The sequence below is a fragment of the Oryx dammah genome, unplaced genomic scaffold, assembly GCF_014754425.2.
Source record: "Oryx dammah isolate SB20612 unplaced genomic scaffold, SCBI_Odam_1.1 HiC_scaffold_16, whole genome shotgun sequence".
NCBI lineage: Eukaryota > Metazoa > Chordata > Mammalia > Artiodactyla > Bovidae > Oryx > Oryx dammah.
Window position 1 is genome coordinate 11,003,301 of NW_024070200.1, and position 19,148 is coordinate 11,022,448.

At 47.7% G+C, this 19,148-nt stretch overlaps 1 protein-coding gene across 4 annotated transcripts; it reads left to right on the forward strand.

The window, feature by feature from the left end:
* The first annotated feature begins 460 nt into the window (after window positions 1-460).
* Window positions 461-18,518, forward strand: DDX24 (DEAD-box helicase 24). Of its 4 annotated transcripts, none has more exons than XM_040256589.1 (9): window positions 461-526; window positions 1,881-2,597; window positions 9,141-9,653; window positions 10,729-10,882; window positions 11,200-11,715; window positions 12,592-12,667; window positions 15,759-15,947; window positions 17,258-17,387; window positions 17,965-18,514. In XM_040256589.1, exons 2-9 carry the CDS (start codon window positions 1,883-1,885, stop codon window positions 18,234-18,236), a joined length of 2,565 nt encoding a protein of 854 aa, XP_040112523.1. In that variant the 5' UTR covers window positions 461-526; window positions 1,881-1,882; the 3' UTR covers window positions 18,237-18,514. The 4 variants fall into 4 exon arrangements, with proteins under 4 accessions (XP_040112523.1, XP_040112520.1, XP_040112521.1 ...); XM_040256586.1 differs by having other exon boundaries at window positions 466-564; window positions 1,878-2,597; window positions 17,965-18,518; XM_040256587.1 differs by having other exon boundaries at window positions 472-564.
* The last annotated feature ends 630 nt before the right edge of the window (window positions 18,519-19,148 follow it).

The window sequence follows — 19,148 nt, forward strand, 5'->3', positions numbered from 1 at the left end:
AAACAGAACCACCAATACAGACTGGTTGGGTTGTAAAATGTTAGTCGCTTAGTCCTGTCCGACTCTGTGCGACCCTACGAACTGCAGCTCGCCAGGCTCCTCTGTCCATGGAATTCTCCAGGCAAGAATACTGTAATGGTTGAGTGGTCAGTTAAATGCTAAAACATTGGCGAGGGTCCAGGCACACAGCCAATACGTAACACAGTGCGCTGAAACTAAAGCAAGAAGACAAGAAAACTTGCATTCCCGTGCATGAGCTAGCACAGAAGTCTCCTGGAGGAAGCAGGACAGACCTCACCTGCTGCGCTTGCTCCCTAAGCCCTAGAGGAGGACCTACAAGCGTAGCCCAATTTGGCGCGCGCCGGCGGTCCAGCAGTACGTCGCACCGCAGCGAATCAAGTGCGCCGTCTAGAATGGGGGCGGGACTTCCTTCGCTGCGCGCACGCGTGCCTGCGTGCAAGCCCCGCCCCGGAACTGCGGCGGACGCTGCGGTGGCACGCCGGTGCTGCTTATTTGGAGGCGTTCGGTGGGCGTCTGAGGGGCCCGCGGCAGGGTAGCCTTACGGTGAGTGCCGGAGCCGGAGCGGGGCTGGGGGTGGGCTCTCACTGCGGGCTCCTCCAGGCCCTCGGGTTCTCGGGACCAGAGAGGGGTGGCCGCCGGCCTTGTCAAGTACCCTGGTCGACCCTGCCAGGGGGCCCTCTTCTAGGGCCTCCGAACCAGCCGAGCGGACGTCAGGGCTTGGCTGGTTAGGCTTCTCCGCTTGATGCGCCCGTTCGAGCCTTGAGACGAGGCGCTGGCGCGGCGCCGGGCTCCATAAGGAGGGACCCCCCCCCCGGCTTACCTCGCGAGTCACGCGCCGCGTCCTCGCCCCGCTTGTGCCTGCCCCTCACGCCTACCCCCGTTGGTGAGGGTTGTCTGTGGTCGCGGATGCGGGGCGGGGGTGGACCTTCCTTCCCTGCGCGCTGGCGTGCTTTGCCCACGGGGCGCAATGCTAAGCGGTTCTGAACGTGCGCCACTTTTTCGTCATGGCGTGACAATCCAAGGAGCGGCAGGCTCTCTCATCCCCATTTTCCAGACTAGGAACTGAGACTCGTGGAGATTAATAAGGGCCACCCCAGACCCAGAGCTGACCAGTGGCGCGTCAGGATTTGAACCTAGGTCTCCCTTTGTTTTCCACGGAAGCTATGATTTTCCTATGCCTTTCTGAAAAAGGGAGAACGTGGATCAAGTTCCAGTCAAATGAGTTGTGCATCAGTGGTTTTTAAATAAAATGTAATGATTAAAGCTGGTTGGGTTTTAAGTCACTTGGCAACAGCCAGAGTGGTGACACAGGCATTTGACCTCTTGGGGTAAGATTTGAGAGGGAAGAAAGCTTTGTGCACTCAGTAGAGCCGACCCCCTCACGCACCCTCCAGTGACCCCCTCTTAGATTCTTATTCTGGCTTCAGAATGGCTTGCGTGTGGTAGGCTTCACCTTCCGGTCTTTAGGTGAGTTTATTCGTTGCATAGAACATTTTGTGATTTAGCAGGGAAATCCCTCCCACCTTTTTAAAATATGAGAACTCTGAGGTTCAGAGAGGATTGAGCAGGACCTGCCAAGGGCACCCAGGCAGTAAGTATTGAGTCTGAAATCCAAACTAGATCTAGCTCATGTGTCTTTGCTACACCTCCTGTGTCCTCTCTGTTGTAGGCCTAGCTGCGTGCTCTTGGGTACATTTCTTCCCTTCTGTGATCTCCAGCTGGCAGCATCGGTGTTAGAGCTATCTTTGTGTCCTTACTTTTTTGTAAGACCTGATAGCTGCTTAGGAAATATTTGTTGCCTCAGAGTCCTTTGCTTCTCAGTTGCCAATCTAATGGAACATGTTTTTCCTTTTCAGCAGCCATGAAGTTGAAAGAGAAAAAATCAAGGCCGAAGCCAACAAACTGTGGCAGATTTCAGAAGAAGGGAATCAAAGTTGTGGGGAAATGGAAGGAGGTGAAGATAGACCCAAATATGTTTGCAGACGGACAGATGGATGACTTGGTGTGCTTTGAGGAACTGACAGATTATCGGTTGGTCTCCCCTGCCAAAAGTTCCTCCAGTCTTTTCTCAAAGGAAGAGCCCAAGAAGAGAAAGGCACAGGCTGTTGCAGAAGGAGACGAGGAAGGAGAGCCTGGCTCCTCAAAGAAAAAGATAAAGTTGAAGAAGAGTAAAGATGTGGAAACTGAAGGAACCAGTTCCCAGAAAGTGTTTGAGGTCAAAGATACTGAGCCAGCGCCCCAGGGGGAGGGCACAGTTTGTCCTGATCCAGAGGTAGGGGAGATGGCATCAGAAAGCCCGGCCCAGACTATACCAAAAAAGAAGAAAAAGAAAGGGAAAAAAAAATCAGAGCCTTCCCAAGATACTTCTCCAAAGATGCCCAAAAAAGCAAAAACGTGGATGCCTGAAACGCATGATCACAAAGCAGATGTATCGGCTTGGAAGGATCTGTTTGTACCCAAGCCGGTTCTCCGAGCACTCAGCTTTCTAGGCTTCTCTGCCCCCACACCAATCCAAGCGTTGACGTTGGCACCTGCCATTCGTGACAAACTGGACATCCTTGGGGCCGCTGAGACAGGTAAGGGCATTCTTATCTGGCCAGGGTGAGATTGCTTCTGGATTGAGCTTGTGGCCATAACAGGCTGGATGGTTGGTAGACTGGGGAATGTTGGGAACATGACCACGAAAGAAAGCACTGTTGCATGAAGACTTTAAGAAGTCAACTAGCTCTGGGTTGAAATAGCTCACTTCCTGATTGGTGCCCTATGCAGGTCACTCTATTTCTCTCAGCCCTGTAGACTGCATTATCAAATGGAGATAGGTGAATTCAGTACCTACATCTTTTGCTGTGTGCTGTGTACTTAGTCATTCAGTTCTGTTGGACTCTTTGCAACCCCATGGACTGTAGCTCTCCAGGCTCCTCTGTCCATGGACTTCTTCAGGCAAGAAAACTGGAGCGCATAGCCCTTCCCTTCTCCAGGAATCTTCCCAACCCAGGGATTGAACCTGGATCTCCTATATTGCAGGTGAATTCTTTACCACTGAGCCACAAGGGAAGCCCTTTTTGCTATGTGGGTTAAGTGTAAATGCTTACTAAATTTATACGTTTACATAATAGTAAACTGCTGACAAAAAACAGTGGTAAACTAAAATTTACACAGTACATTGTAAGTAATCTGTGAAAGAGAAAGTCACTCAGTCGTGTCCTGCTCTTTACAACTCCATGGACTATATACAGTCCATGGAATTGTCCAGGCCAGAATACTGGAGTGGGTAGCCTTTACCTTCTCCAAGGGATCTTCCCAACCCAGGGATCGAACCCAGTTCTCGCTCATTGCAGGCAGACTCTTTACCAGCTGAGCCACAGGGAAGCCCCAGTGATCTGTAAATGGTAGTTTTTTTTTCAATTCTTGAACCTTTTCTGCATGATTCGGGGGTAAAGTGGGACTAAGATCAGCTCTCTGGAGAGGTAGATCTTTATTAGTATAAAGAAGTGTCTTAATTCTCAAGAGCTGTCTACAGATAAAAAGGGCTGCATTGGGAGTTGGTGGGTTTATTGGCATTGGAAGGTTTTGAGTGTTTGATAACCATTGGGTAGATTTTGTAGGCAAATTTGGGCAGGAGGTGACTGTTGGAACTAGGCACTGTTTAAAGATCCCTCATACCCTGGGCCATCTACGGCTTTGTGAAGCAATGATAGGTTGACACCCTGGGAGACTAAACTGCTGATGGGGTTAAGGAGCAAACAGACCTGAAACTATTAGTCCACCTTGACCAATAGTAACCATCAGACATGACATATCCTGTGCAAGCCACACGTGCAATTTAAAATTCCCTAGGAGCCATATTAAGGTTTTTTAAAAAAGTGAAGATTAAATTTAACAATATATTTAACCATTATATAACATTTCGGTATTAATTAATATAAAATTATTAATTAGATATTTTACGTTCTAATTTTTATACTATTTTCAAAATCTGACGTGTATTTTGAACTTGCCACCCATCTCAGTTTAGAGCAGCCGCATTTTAAGTGCTTGATAGCTGTATGTGGCTAGTGGCTACTATATTGTATGGCATAGAACTGTAACCAAAGTGGGGTGGCTGCTCGCTCCTCAAAAGCCAGTGAAGAGGCCAGGTTGGTGGAAAGGAAAGTTTGCTTTATTTTGGATACCAGCAATGGGGAGTGGGGGAAGACTCCTGTCCAAAGGCTGGCTCTCCCCATGGCCACCCCATGACAGCCAGTGGGCAAGAACTTTATAGACAGAGGGTGGGGGCTTCATGCAGAAACAACACAGTCAGCTCCGACAGACATCTTGAACTTGGTCATTGGTAGTCTGACCAGCCTCATTTTGACTGTTTTGAGTTCAGTTCATTTCAGCTCCAAGGTCTGTCTGTTTCAGTTTTCTGGAGGCCAGTTCTCAGAAATGTGGCAGCTTCTGGGCTTCCCCGGTGGCTCAGTGTGTAAAGAATCCATCTGCCAAGCAGGAGGTGCAGGTGTGAGCCCTAGGTTGGGAAGATCCCCTGGAAAAGGAAATCGCAATCTACTTCCAATATTTTTGCCTGGAAAATCCCATGGACTGAGGAGCCTGGGGGGCTACAGTTCACGGGTTCACAAAAGTAGGTCATAACTTAGTGACTAAATAACGACAATGTCACGGCTACAGTCTGGTCATCCTGCAGTTAACTTCTTTCATCTGGTGGGAGTTTCAGTATCTACAAGACACCTCCCAGGATGTGGCTCAGAATGTAAGCTACAGCCCTTGAGAAGGAACTAAAGGTCCTTAACTGTGTTTATTGACTAAACTATTATTATTTAGTCTTTTTGGACTGCTTTCCTTTTTTTCTGCGTTTTCTCACTTTTCTCATTATTAAACTTACTGTTTGGCTCAAGTTTTTCCACAGACAAAAGGCAGGCAGAGCGTATGATGGGGAAGAACTGTTGGGTCCTGCTATGTTTCAGAAATAGACCATCTAGAAACTTTGTGCCTTAAATTTCTGGAAGAGTGGTCAGGAAACTTGAGGTGAGGTCCTGTATAAAAGTCAACAAAGATGGGAGAGGGAGGAAGCCCCAGGAAGGGGGAATGAAGGTAACAGTATTAAAACATTTCTTTAAAATACTTCACGCAGTGTGTTACATGCATTATATTGATGAACGTTCTCACAACCACTCTGAAATGGATGCCATTATTATTCCCATATTACTGAAGAGGAAACAGCGTCACAGGATAGACAGTGCCCCTAAAACTGCCCCACTGAAAGTGGTAGTGCTAGGATTCTAGACCAAATCTGTGTGCTGTTCAGCGCTGCTACAGGACTTGGGTATGTGCAGAGAGGCCTGGAGGCAGAGGCCAGGTGTGAGCCACTGCGGCTAGAGATTGGCATTTGGGTTTATACCACAGATCCTCTCAGGCTGTTTCTCTTGAGTGCTATGGATCCACAGGTCTAAGTCTCAGAGACAGACTGCTGTAGACAGACTGTTGCCAATGTAGGTAATGAACTTAACCATCACCCCCAAAAGATATTTAGGCCCCTTAATAATCACACCTTCCCTGGTCCCCTCCTTGTCCATCCCCAGATAACCTCTAATAGTCTTTTTATCACTATAGATTAGTTTGCATTTTCTGGAATTTTAAAATAGATCCTACAAATATGTAAATTTGGGGGAGGGAGAATCTCTGTGCTTTAACTCAGCATACTTTGAGATTCAACCATGTTATTGCAAATACCAGTGGTTCATTTCTTTCCATTGATAAGCGGCATTCCACTGAATGGATATAGTGCAGTTTGTGTTATCTGTGTTGATGGATGGTTATGGTCTTTCTAGTTTTTGGCATTTATAAATAAAACTATCATAAATATTGGCATATCAGTCTTTGTGTGGATGTATGCTTTGATTCATTGGCTGAATACCTAGATGTGGAATGACTAGATCTTAGGGTAAATGTAACTTTTTAGGAGTTTTCCAAAGTGATTGTACCATTTTACATAATCACCAACTTATGAGTTTGAATTGGTCCATGTCCTTGCCAGTGCTTAGTGTGGTCAGTCTTTAATTTAGATTTAAAAATTTTTAGGTTACTTCCTTGTGGCTTTAATTGGTATTTCCAAAGTGACTAATTAAGCAGCATCTTTTCAACTACTTAATTGTCATCCATGTCATCATCTTTGGTGATACCTGCTTAGTTCTTTTGCCTGTGTTTTAATTGGGTAGTGGTTTTTATCACTGAATTCATTATATAGTCTAGATACACCTCCTTCGTCAGATATATGATGTGCATTTTTCTCCCCTAGTTTGTACCTTATCTTTTAGTTCTCTTCTGAGGAGCAGGAGGTATTATTTTGGTGAAGTTTAAATGATCTTTTACAGATTTGCTTTCCTGAGAATCTTTTGCCTAATACAAGATCACAAAGATTTTCTCCTGCATTTTGTGGAGGTGTTATTAGTTTAGTTTTAGGTTCTGTGTTTCGGTCTGATCGTTCCTGTGTTAACTTTTGTGGTGAGAAATATGGATCAAAGGTTTGGTTTTGTTTCGCATTGGAAGTGAAGTCACTCAGTCGTGTCCAACTCTTTGCGACCCCATGGACTGTAGCCTACGAGACTTCTCCATCCATGGAATTTTCCAGGCAAGAGAACTGGAGTGGGTTGCCATTTTTGCATATGGATATCTAATTACTCCAGCATTGTTTGCTGAAAAACTACTCTTTGCCCACTAAATTGCCTTCACATCTTTTTTGAAAATCGGTGACAATATAGGTGTGGGTTAATTCTGGAGTCTTCTCTTTTCCATTGACCCATTTGTCTATCTTTACTGTTTTCCCAACACCTCACAGTGTTGGATAGTGTAGCTTTAGTGCAAGTCTTAAAGTCAGGTAGTGTAAGTCCTCCAACTTTGTTCTTTTTAAAAGTTGTTTTGGCTGTTCTCGTGACTGCAGCCATGAAATTAAGTGACGCTTGCTCCTTGGAAGGAAACTATGACCAACCTCGATAACATATTAAAAAGCAGAGACATGACTTTGCCAACAAAGGTCCATCTAGTCAAAGCTATGGTTTTACCAGTAGTCATGTATGGATGTAAGAGTTGGACTATAAAAAAACCTTAGTGCCAAAGAATTGATACTTTTGAACTGTGGTGTTGGAGAAGACTCTTGAGAGTCCCTTGGGCTGCAAGGAGATCAAACCAGTGAATCCTCAAGGAAATCAGTCCTGAATATTCATTGGAAGGACTGATGCTGAAGCTGAAACTCCAATACTTTGGCCACCTGATGTGAAGAACTGACTCATTGGAAGAGACCCTGATGCTGGGAAAGACTGAAGGCAGGAGAAGGGGATGACAGAGGATGAGATGGTTGGATGGCATCACTGACTGAATGGACATGAGTTTGAGTAGGCTCTGGGAGTTGGTGATAGACAGGGAAGCCTGTCGTGCTGCAGTCCATGGGGCCGCAAAGAGTCGGACACGACTGAACGACTGAACTGAACTAAGGCCCTTTGCATTTCAATATGAATTTTAAAGATAGCTTTTCAGTTTCTTCAAAAAAGCCAGCTAGTATTCTGATTAGGATTGCATTGATTATAGAGCCAACTGAGGATGTGACATCTAGACAGTCTGGAATCTTCCAGTCTATGAATGCAGTATATCTCTCCAGTTTTTTAGGTCTTTGCTTTTTCTTACTGGTGTTTGTAGCTTTCAGTGTATATACTTCTGCTAGCTTTAACCTTAACTGTTTAATATTTTTGATGCTTTTGTAAATAGTAATTTAAAATTTCCTATTTCTGTTGCTAGTAAATAGACGTATGCATTTATTTATATTGATCTTGTATCCTGCAACTTGGTATGATTAACTGGTTTTCTGAAGATTACATAGGATTTTCTACAAAGGTGATATGTCATCTGGTCTGGTTGCCTTTTGTTTACTTTTTTCTTACCACACTGGCTAAAACTTTTGGGCACCATTGCTTTGTCCCTGATTTGGGGAAAAATGTTCAGTGTTTCATCATTAAATATGATGTTAGCAGTAGGTTTATCATATCTAGCTTCTGTCAGGTTGAGAAAATTCTCGTCTGTTTCTAGTTGGAGAAAGACTCTTACCAGGAATGGTGGTGTTATTTTTTTATGCCTTTTGTGCATATATGGGATGCATACTTTTTTCATTTCCAATTTGTTGATGATGATAAACTGAATTTAGTTGCAATATATTCCATTTATACATTGTTGGATTTGATTTGCTAAAATTTTGTTGATTTTTAAATTTCTATTAATGGGATATTTGTAGTTTTCTTATAATGTCTTTGGTTTTGAAATCAGAGTAATACTGGGCTCAGAATGACTTGAAGTATTCTCTTCAGTTTTCTGAAGGAGTGTGTGTAGAATTGGCGTTTTTCTTCCTGAAATATGTGATAGAAGTCATCTCAGAAAATGCGCAGCTCTAAGGAACAAGGTACTATAAGCAAGAACTCAGCTCTTTTTACTCTGAAAAATCATCTGTGAGTTTTTTGAGGCCTGTGATAAAAGCTTCTTCATATAGAGATCACTTATTTGCTTCTGCCTGGAGCATTGTAATTTTGGAACCACTTTAAATTCTCAGCCTGAGGTATTTTGTTTCGTTTTGTTTTTTGACCACATAGATGGGCTCCATATACATTCAGAGGCTAGTTTGAAAATGTTTAAGCATAGACAAAAGCTTTAAAGTTTCCTTGAAAACTAAGAAAACTTTCTTTCACTACCTCCTTCTTCACCAAAGAAACGTTTTGGGAACGTATTATACAGATTTCCATTTTTTACCCTTCAGTTTTATGTTCCTCCACAACAGCAACAAAACACTCACACCCGCAACTCACCTGTCTCTTCAGGTCTCATCGTTTGGCCACGTGTCTTTGTTATTGTTGGCCTCAGCTCTCGGTGCCATCTGTCGCACGCGCCCTCAGGTCCCTGAGTATATGGGTGTCCTCTGGGCGCAGTGCAGTTGGGATGCCGGCGGAGGGTGGAAGGAGCTTTGCATTGGTCAGGGTGGCACTTGGCTGTTTCAGGGTCCCTTATTCCGAGTGAAGAATAGAACCTCAGGCAAGAGTGTGTACCTCTTGATTCACACTGTTTTTGTTTTTTGTTCTGCTTTTAAGGAAGTGGGAAAACTCTTGCCTTTGCCATTCCAATGATTGACGCAGTGCTGCGGTGGCAGGTGAAGAAGAAGCCTACCCCAGCTCTAAGTAACACAGGAGCTCCACCTGGGGAGACTGGCAATGAGGCTGGAGCTGCGTCTGGAGCTTTGCCTGATGAGATTGGAAATGAGGGTGAAGCACTTCCCAATGAGGTTGGAGCGAAGATTGGAACACCACCCAGCCAGGCAGGAACCAATACTGGAGCTGCCCGCTCAGACCAGGGGCTGCCGTCCTGTGATGGTGATGTTGACGCTGGTGAAGGACCCTCTTCCCTGATCAGGGAGAAGCCCATCCCCAAGCAGGAAGGAGACCAGGTGGAAAAGCATGATGCAGCGCAGACCGGAAAGGTGAAGCGAGGGTTGGGGGGCAGCGCTGCACCGCCGCGGCGTCCTCTGCTCGGACTGGTTCTGACTCCCACTCGAGAGCTCGCTGTGCAGGTCAAGCAGCACGTCGATGCTGTGGCCAAGTTTACAGGTAAGTTTAATTCATTGAATAAATGTTTCCTGAAAGGATCGTGGTGGCGGGGGTGGTAGAGGTGACTGAGCTGTGCCTCCCACCCTCTAGAGGGAATTTGATTTGCCAGAGAATTAAGCCCAACAGAAAACTGTTTGAGTGACACATTCTTAATTCTCCCAAGGATAACACACAGCTAACGCTGTTCTAGCTACATAAGCAATTAGTTACCTTACTGACTACAGTGGATACTTGGGACAGGGTTTGGCAAACCACTCTTTAGGGGTGGTTTGTTTATTTCTTTCTGGTAAATAAAGTGCTGCCACGCCCGTGCATTTACACATTCTCTGTGGCCACTTCCGCACCGACACTGAAGAGTGGAGCAGAGGCGGGAGTCGTGACAGAGACCATTTAGCCCGCACGCGGGGCCACAGCTGCTGCCTGGTAAAAAAGTGTGCGACTTCTGCTTTAAAAGGGCACGAGCACTTAATTTTCTCAGGGAGTTCCTTGGGAGAGGCTGCGTAGTGGGGGTTTCAATTCTATAGCGAAAGGAACGACTCTTTACCGGCTCTTCCTGCGTATGTGAGGCACTTGACTGAGCGGTTCGCCTGCTGATCCTTTTTGTTCCTCCCACACTGGATACCTTGAGAAGTCCTCCACTGGAGAGGAGAGGAGAACACTAGGCATTAGAGCAGATTGAGGTGAATCTGCATTGAGGGGGACGGGCAGGAGTTCCCCCGGGAGGAGCGCCACAGATGTTGGTTCCATCTCTCCCAGCACTGCGGTGTTCCACTGGTCTGCTTCTCCAGAGCCTCGGATGTCACCATGCCTGGGTTCAACTCCAGCGCTACTGCTGTGGGTGAGGGGAAAGAGTAGAAAAAATGAGATTGGGGGAGTAGGCCAGGCCTAGATCATAGCAGACCTGGTAAGCCCTCCAGTAACGGCATCAGCAGGCCAGGCCAGCTCTTAGCACTCCCCTGGAGAGGGGAGCTGTGCCGCTGACTGGCAGCCTTTGCTAATCTGGGGTCACTGGTGTTCACGGTGGAAGAAATAAGCAATCAGACTAACACTGTCCCTCGTGTTGTGTGAACCGTAGGCATTAAAACCGCTATTCTGGTTGGTGGAATGTCCACGCAGAAACAGCAGAGGATGCTGAACCGCCAGCCTGAGATTGTGATCGCCACTCCAGGCCGGCTGTGGGAGCTAGTTAAAGAAAAGCACCCTCATTTGAGCAACCTTCGGCAGCTCAGGTGAGAGTACCTCCCTTTTCCCCCACTCCCTGTTCTGAACTGGGCCTGACGTGAGCTGGCACAGTGCATCCTCCCTGTCACAAAGTGCCATCGTGGGGTACTAAGCCTTGGTACTAGGTACCCTACTAGGTACTAGGGACTTGGCCTTTAGAAAACCAAGCATGCGTGCGGGAGGTTAGTTGAGGGCCCTGGTGGAGGTGGTGAAAGTGGTGTTTGTCTTGGGTTGGGCGGAGGCGGGGGCCCACTGGTGGAGTGTGCTGTGGTGACCCCTCTTCCTGCTGCTAACCTGGTGATCACGGGTCTGTCTGGATCTGTAGGTGCCTGGTGATCGATGAGGCTGACCGGATGGTGGAGAAAGGCCACTTTGCTGAGCTCTCACAGCTGCTAGAGATGCTCAGTGATTCCCAGTACAACCCAAAGAGACAGACCCTTGTTTTTTCCGCCACACTGACCCTGGTACATCAAGCTCCTGCCCGCATCCTTCACAAGAAGCACGCCAAGAAAATCGACAAAACTGCCAAACTTGACCTCCTCATGCAGAAGATCGGCATGAGGGGCAAGCCCAAGGTCATTGACCTCACAAGAAAGGAGGCTACGGTGGAGACGCTGACAGAGACCAAGATCCATTGTGAGACTGAAGAGAAAGACTTGTATCTGTACTACTTCCTGATGCAGTATCCAGGCCGCACCTTAGTGTTTGCCAACAGTATCTCCTGCATCAAGCGCCTCTCCGGGCTCCTCAAAGTCCTGGATATCATGCCACTGACCCTGCATGCCTGCATGCACCAGAAGCAGAGGCTTAGAAACCTGGAGCAGTTTGCCCATCTGGAGGAGTAAGTCAGGCCTGGCCATTGGGTCCAGGTTGCCAGGAGGGTGGGAAGCTCCCTTCTCTCTTGGGAGCCTTATTAATAGAAGGCAGCCCTCCAGTCTTCTTTTAAATTTTGCATAGCATGAGGCAGGTTCACTCTCATCTAGTACCTTTATTTTTAAAATATCCCTCAAGTGCTTTTGACTCTCCTCAAACTACACATACATTATGAACCATCATCCAGGACATATTACTGAGTGCTTGTTTTGAACCTGCTACTGTTCTAGGGCCTGGTAATAGAATAGTGCATAACGCAAAGTCCCTGCTCGCAGGGAGTTTACATCCATGTGGAGGGAAAAGTAAGCATATCGTTTGTCAAGTGGTGCTAGGTGCTAAGAAGTAAAGCTACATAGGGAGTTGAGCAGACTGCGGGTGTGTGGTCTGGGAGGCTTTTCTCATAAGGTGAGATTGGAGCAGAGTGTGGAAGAAGGTAAGGAAATGTGACTGAGGGAAACCATTCTGGCCTGAAGTGTGCTGGATGTCTACCTGTGTGACTGAGGGAATTAAGTGGGAGGGTGATAGGAGCCGAGGTCACGGACCTGGAATATTACCTTGTTTAATCCACTTAGTCTGTGTTATTGCAGAGTGTGGCTTTATTGATTGTGGCCAGTGAAACCCAGGGTTGGATCCTGGCTCCACAGCCGAATAGACATGTATGTATCTTGGGAGGTTAATATCTGTGAGCCTCAGTTTCTTCATCTCTCAAAGGGAGATACATACATGGTAGTGTTATCTTGTAGAGTGTTAGTAAGGGTTGCAGTATTTAGAGTACTCGATTGTCGTAAGGAGTTGATTAATGATAGCTGTTAGTTGTTATTAATAAGCTTTCTTTCTACCACAGTTGTGTGCTCCTAGCAACAGACGTGGCAGCTCGGGGCCTGGATATTCCAAAAGTCCAACATGTCATCCATTACCAGGTAGGGACATCGGGGAATTTGTGGGCATCTCCCAGCATTGAGCAGGGGATTTTTAAAGCAAAGGTTGAGGGAGAGAGCAAGGAGAATTGTTGGTCCCAAGGCTTCATGCAGCAGAGAATATCACTGGTGTCTGGTGACCAACTAGTTGCTTCCACTTACTATGGTGAGATTTATTCTTCAAAACCTTTTGACATTGTCTGATGTCAAATAGCCCCTCTCTTTTTGACTTGGGCAGGCTACATAATACTGGCAGGTTAGAGTCTTAGTTTCTTCCATGAAATGGGCATAGTAAAGTTTAGCGTAAAATGATTACCCTGCTATAGAGAAAAGAGTGGTGGTTAAGTCCTGCAAGGTGAAATAGGTTATTATGTGTGAGGAGTTTAGAAAGCCAGGTGGCACTTCCTAAATGTTAGCTGCTGTTGATGCGGACGTTAGTATTAGTGTGTGAACCTAGGGAAAATTAGCAGAGAGTGGTGGTTGGGAGCATGGGCTCTCGAACCTCACTTCCAGCCTTTGAATGCTTATTGGCTGCTGCTGAGTGGGTTAGCTTTTGGCATGTTACTGAGTGTCTTTGGTTTCAATGTCATTGTAAATTGGGAGTGGTGATGCTGCTACCTACTCCATGGGGTTACTCTGATTAAATGAGCTAATGCTGATGGATCACCTAGCACAGGGTAAGTACTCAGTAACTGGTGTAATTATTCCTCCTTTTAAATCCTTGCTTTCTTTTTTTTCCTTTAAATCTTTCATGCTTTTAATGGTCTTAAAGGGTGCCAGTGCAGTTGAGCAAATCTTTATTCTTCCTCTCTTTAGGAGAGTCTGGGTCAGTCTATGAGAAATATCCAGATGAAAAAAATACAGTTCCCAGCCCCGAAGAAATATCAAATCCACTAGAGGAGGTTAGATGCCTGCAGCCATAATTTAAGGCAGAAGATACTAGAAAGTGGCAAAATAAAGTTGGACAAAGAGATAACTTCTGGTGTGGGAGGTTAGGTTGGAAAGTGCTTTCTAAAAGATGCTTGGCATTTAGGGATGGAGAGGATTCAGGCATGTAGAGGTAGGGAAGGAAAGAGGAGAGAAGGTGTGGTAGTGGGCTGTTGCCGGGGAGTGAATAGAGGGGATGTGTACTCAAAGAGGAAGTGAAGGATGTTTCACTTCTGGCACCATCATGAACCATGGGTAACAGTGCTAAGAGCACTGAATTAAAGTTGCCCATTCTGGACCATTTTAGTTCACTGATTCCTAAAATGTCGATGTTTACTCTTGCTGTCTCGTATTTGACCACTTCCATTTGCCTGGATTCATGGACCTAACGTTCCACATTTCTGTGCAATGTTCTTTACAGCATCGGACTTTACTTCCATGACTGGGTGTTGTTTTTGCTTTGTGTCAGCGTCTTCATTCTTTGTGGAGCTATTTCTCCACTCCTCCAGTAGCGTATTGGGCACTTACCAACCTGGGGAGTTCATCTTTCAGTGCCATATTTTTCTGCCTTTTCATACTATTCATGGGATTCTCAAGGCAAGAATGCTTAAGTGGTTTGCCGTTTCATTCTCCAGTGGATCACGTTTTGTCAGAACTCTCCACCATGACCCATCTGTCTTGAGTGGCCCTACAGGGCATGGCTCATAGTTCATTGAGTTACATAAGGCTGTGATCCATGTGATCATTTGGTTAGTTTTCTGTGATTGTGGTTTTCATTCTTTCTTCCCTCTGATGGATAAGGATAAAAGGCTTGTGGAACCTTCCTGATGGGAGGGACTGGCTATGGGAAATCTGGGTCTTGTTCTGAAGGGCGAGGCCATGCTCAGGAAATCTTTAATACAATTTTCTGTTGACGGGTGGGGCTGTGTTCTCATTACCAAATATGGTAGGGGTAATGGAGACCTTCTTTAGAAGGACTTATGCCAGCATGCTGCAGCTGCCAGGACTGTTGCAGTCAGTGCCCCTGACCCCATGGCAGGCCACTGCTAACCCACGCCTCCACTGGAGGCTCCTGGACACTCACAGGCAAGTCTGGCTCAGTCTCTTGCGGGGTCACTGCTCTTTTCTCCTGGGTCCTGGTGTATACAAGGTTTTGTTTGTGCCCTCTAAGAGTCAAATCCCCCTGACCTTCAAAGTCAAATTCCCTGGGGGTTTTCAGTCCTTTTGCCAGATCCCCAGGTCAGGAAATCTGTTGTGGGCCCTAAAACTTTTGGAACAGTGCGAGAACTTCTTTGGTGTGATTGTTCTCCAGTCTGTGGGTCATCTACTCAGCGGTCTAGGGTGGGGCTAACGATGACCTCCTCCAAGAGGACTTAGGCCACGCGCCGCACCTCCCAGGGCTGCTGCAGCCAGAGCCCCTGTCCCCGTGGCAGACCACTGCTGCCCCGTGCCTCTGCAGGAGACACTCAGATCCTCAGAGGCAGGTCTGGCCCAGTCTCCGTGGCGTCTCTGGGTCCTGGTGTGCACATGGGTTTGTTTGAGCCCTCCGAGTGTCTCTGGTGAGCGTGGGATTTGATTCTAAACACAGTTTTGCCCATCCTACCATTTTGTTGGGGCTTCTCCTTTGCCCTTGGATGTGGGTTATCTTTCTTCAGTGGGATCCAACATTCTCCTGTTGATGGCTTTCAGCAGTTAGTTGTAATTTTGCAGTTCTCACAGGAGAAGATAAGCATACATCCTTCTACTCTGCCATCTACTGGGTCTGCCTGGAGCACTGCTTTGGGAAAGACACTGAGCATTGCCTGGGCTCCGTGGAGAAGACGGCTCTTGATTAGTGGTGTGCGCCGTGGTGTGGGGAGGGAGGGATCGCCAGCTCCCACGCCATGCTAGCTGTGGGTGGCACACCCACTGTTTCTGCTTTGCATTGGAATGGTCATGAGAACCGGAACCAGGGCAGCGGGCAGAGCCTGCACAGTGAGGGGGCTAAACCTGGGGACGGTTTGGATGTGGGACTTAGGGAGGAGGGCTTATTCTCTCCACAGGGCTGGCAAGGTTTCTAGCTGCCTGGCTGGAAGGCAGGAGGGTCCCGCCTTGGGTTGTTGGCCTTGAGGGGACGAGCAGTGTTTGGTGACAGCCACATGTTGACCTCCCAGTTCTTCTTTGATAGGTCCCTCGCACATCGGAGATTTATGTCCACCGAAGTGGTCGGACTGCCCGTGCCACAAATGAAGGCCTCAGCCTGATGTTGGTTGGGCCTGAGGATGTGATCAACTTTAAGAAGATTTACAAAACCCTCAAGAAAGATGAGGACATCCCACTGTTCCCTGTGCAGACAAAGTACATGGATGCTGTCAAGGTAAAAAGAAAAGCTGGAAGCCCAGTGCTGATGAAGGGGGGCTTGTGCTGCTCCCTGGCTTCGCCCTGGGATTCCTGGAGTACCACTTTTGGAAACGAATTCCTAGTTTTGTAGAAAAAAGAAATGGAGGGCACCATTCCTCGAAGGATGGAGCAAAGGGTGAATGGCCAGAGTGAGGAGCTTTCTTCATGAGCCCTTCCTTTACTGTGCCCCTGAAACTTATACCATCAACCGCCTCCCGCCGCTGGCCAGTGCAGCAAGCGTAGCTGTCTGGACACCTTATGGGACGGACGGATGGTTGTAGGGCAGTGGGGTCAGTGTGTCTCACTGAGGCAGAAATTAAAGGTCTGTCACATCCCTGAAGCAGATGCCTATAATTCCTACCTTTGGGGTTTTACTTAAGTCAGTAAACGTTCACTTGAGTGAGTGCTGCTGACTATGCGCCGTAGCGTGTCAGGCACCAAAGCGGGGTGGCTGCATTTCCATAGAGTCTGCTGGCTCGTGCAGCAGGTTGAAGTTCGGTCCAGATGAAGCACCCTGGGCGGGTGGGCTTATAGTGGCGCGGGTAGGGGGTTTAGTTTCCTCCAGGCCTCCTGCAGGCAGAGATGTGAGGAGACGAAGAAGGGATTCCAGGAACTGGGGGAGCAAAAAGCAAGGAACAGCTCATTCTGTTGGCTCCTCTGGTTCAAAAGGAATGCCAGTTGTGTGGGAAAATGAGGTGGGAGATGAGACGGACAAATGGAGATTGCAGAGAGCCTTAGGAGCCACCAGGCTTCCCATGGCTCTTCCCCCACAAGATCTTTCTTTTTTTTTTTTTTTGGTGTTTCCTGTCACTGCAGTCGAACCCAGTACGCATAAGGAGAATCAAAGTGTTTTGGGAGGAGGATGACGGGGGGAGGCAGTCCTGTGACAGGTCTGTGTTAGCCATGTAGAATGAGAGCTGGGCCCTGACTCGGCTGTTGGGGTGTTTCCAGGTCTTAGCTCGGCTGTGGAGGTCAGCCATGGTGTCTGGGAAACACGTTTCCCCTTTGAACACTTGTAGATTGGGAGTCTGACCAAGGTGGGCTGCCAGGAAGAGGGGCTGTTCAAGTTGGCTTGGAAAGCTGGCTTTTGAGGTTCGTGTGTACACACTCACCAGTCGTGATTACTTTAACCAGGAACCCAAGCAAATGCTTTTTGATGGGAGCTGAGGTGCCTCTCTCTGAGCACTGACGTCAAGAGCTTTTTTAAAAACACAACTTAAATGAGCCTTTTTTCCCCAGAGGCCTGAACCCTCTGTCGGATGAATACTTTGTCTACCTTGCCCCTAGGAGCGAATCCGTTTAGCTCGACAGATTGAAAAAGCAGAGTATCGGAACTTCCAGGCTTGTCTGCACAACTCATGGATTGAGCAGGCTGCAGCTGCCCTTGAGATTGAGCTGGAAGAAGAAATGTATAAGGGTAAGGAGCCGGATGGGCTTGAGGAAGGGTTCATTCAGCTTTTAGCTTTGGTTTTTCCTTTCAAATTCTGTCTGTTGGAGCCTCCCCCACCACCATAGGTCCCCTCAAAACCAGCAGGATACCTCCTCCTCCTTTGTGAGAAGCCCTAATCTCACATGAGCCTAAAGCCCTCAGCTGTTGCCATCATCTGTCTGGAGGCTATAGGTCCGTCCCTTGTGTGGAGAGATGGTGGAAGTCGGGGCAGGCTCTGAGACCAGACTGCAGGTGTTTGCTGCCTATTCTCTTAACTAGCTATGTGCCCAGGTCAGGTTACTCAACTCTCTTGTACCTATGCCGTCCTCATTTATAAAACTAGGGCATAAAGTACCTGCCTCATGGGGTTGAAGGACAGGGTGGCCCTGAGTGGTTCTCCTAAACTGTTGGAAGTTAGCCAGCACTGGCCTCTGCCGAGAACCTAGCAGCCCTGTCTCCCCAAGAGGTCCAAAACATTTTTTCATCACAAGTATTATCCATCAAGGGAAAGAAAATGCTCCTATAAGTCATAGTAAATGCGATCTATTTTGAATTGCGTTTCAAGGAGGAAAAGTTGATGAGCAGGAAGAGCGTCGGAGACAAAAGCAGATGAAGATCTTGAAGAAGGAGCTGCGCCATTTACTTTCGCAGCCTCTGTTTAAAGATGACCTGAAAACCAAGTATCCGACTCAGTCGGGCAAGCCACCCGTGCTCACGTCTGCCCCAAGAAAGGGTGAGTCCGCGCTGAGCTGCCTTTCCAAACAGAAGAAGAAGAAACAGCAGCAGCCCAAGAAGCAGCCACAGGAGCAGCCTCGGCCGAGCACGAGTGCAGGCTGACCGCCCCAGGCCAGAGTCAGCTGCACCCGCACCGTGGCTGTGTCCTCCGGCTGTATGGAAGCCTTTCCGCCTTGGATCTCACCCCACTGTCAGCTCTGCTTCCAGAAATCTCCCTCTCTTCCACACCACCCCTCAGAGCAGGACAGACCTCATACAGATTCGTGTTGTTTCAGAGTAAGAATTCTGTGTGCCAGCTTATATATTTCTGCATTTCAGTGCTTACAGGCTGCTTCTTGTATGTGTAACTTGATTTTCTCAATTAAAAACAATGGTCAGAACCAACGCGTTACCTTGAGTTTCTGCCAGAGTGGGGGGACCCCGTCCAGTCCTCGGGCTGCAGCCTGCACCGTGTGGATGGAGCAGAGGCAGTGAGTTTCGCCGATCACGATGAAGTCATTTCTGCCTGGGTCCCCAACGTGTGTTCCCGCTTTTCTCATAACAGAATCCTAGCAGCTCCTTTGCTCTTTCTGCCTCACAGCTGTTGTCTTGCCTGAGCCTCCTTGGGAGGTGGGCAGGGTAGAGATTGCTGCTCTTGGGTTCCTAGAGAACACAGCTTCTTTAACCTCACTGAGCCCCTCGTGGGGAAGCCAGGAGCAGTATGCAGAGTCTGACCGTGAGGTGTGCAGGCTATGGCTCTGGCCAGTCTCCAGCCTGGTCTCACAGCTTCCCTCCTCTGTATGACAGTAGTTGCTGCCCACGCTGTCACGCCCCCATTCCTTTCCCCGAGCCTTTATCCCAGCATTTCCCTTGGCCTGTTTTCCTTTTCCCACCCCTGAGCAGTGCTGGCCCTTGAACCCCAGGAGGTGAGGAGTTCCTCCTGTGGACACCCACAGCAGTGGCCGCACTGGGATCTGGTATCTTGCTGGGCTTCCTGAGAGCAGAAGCTGCTTTATTTCCTCTTGCAGCCCTTGT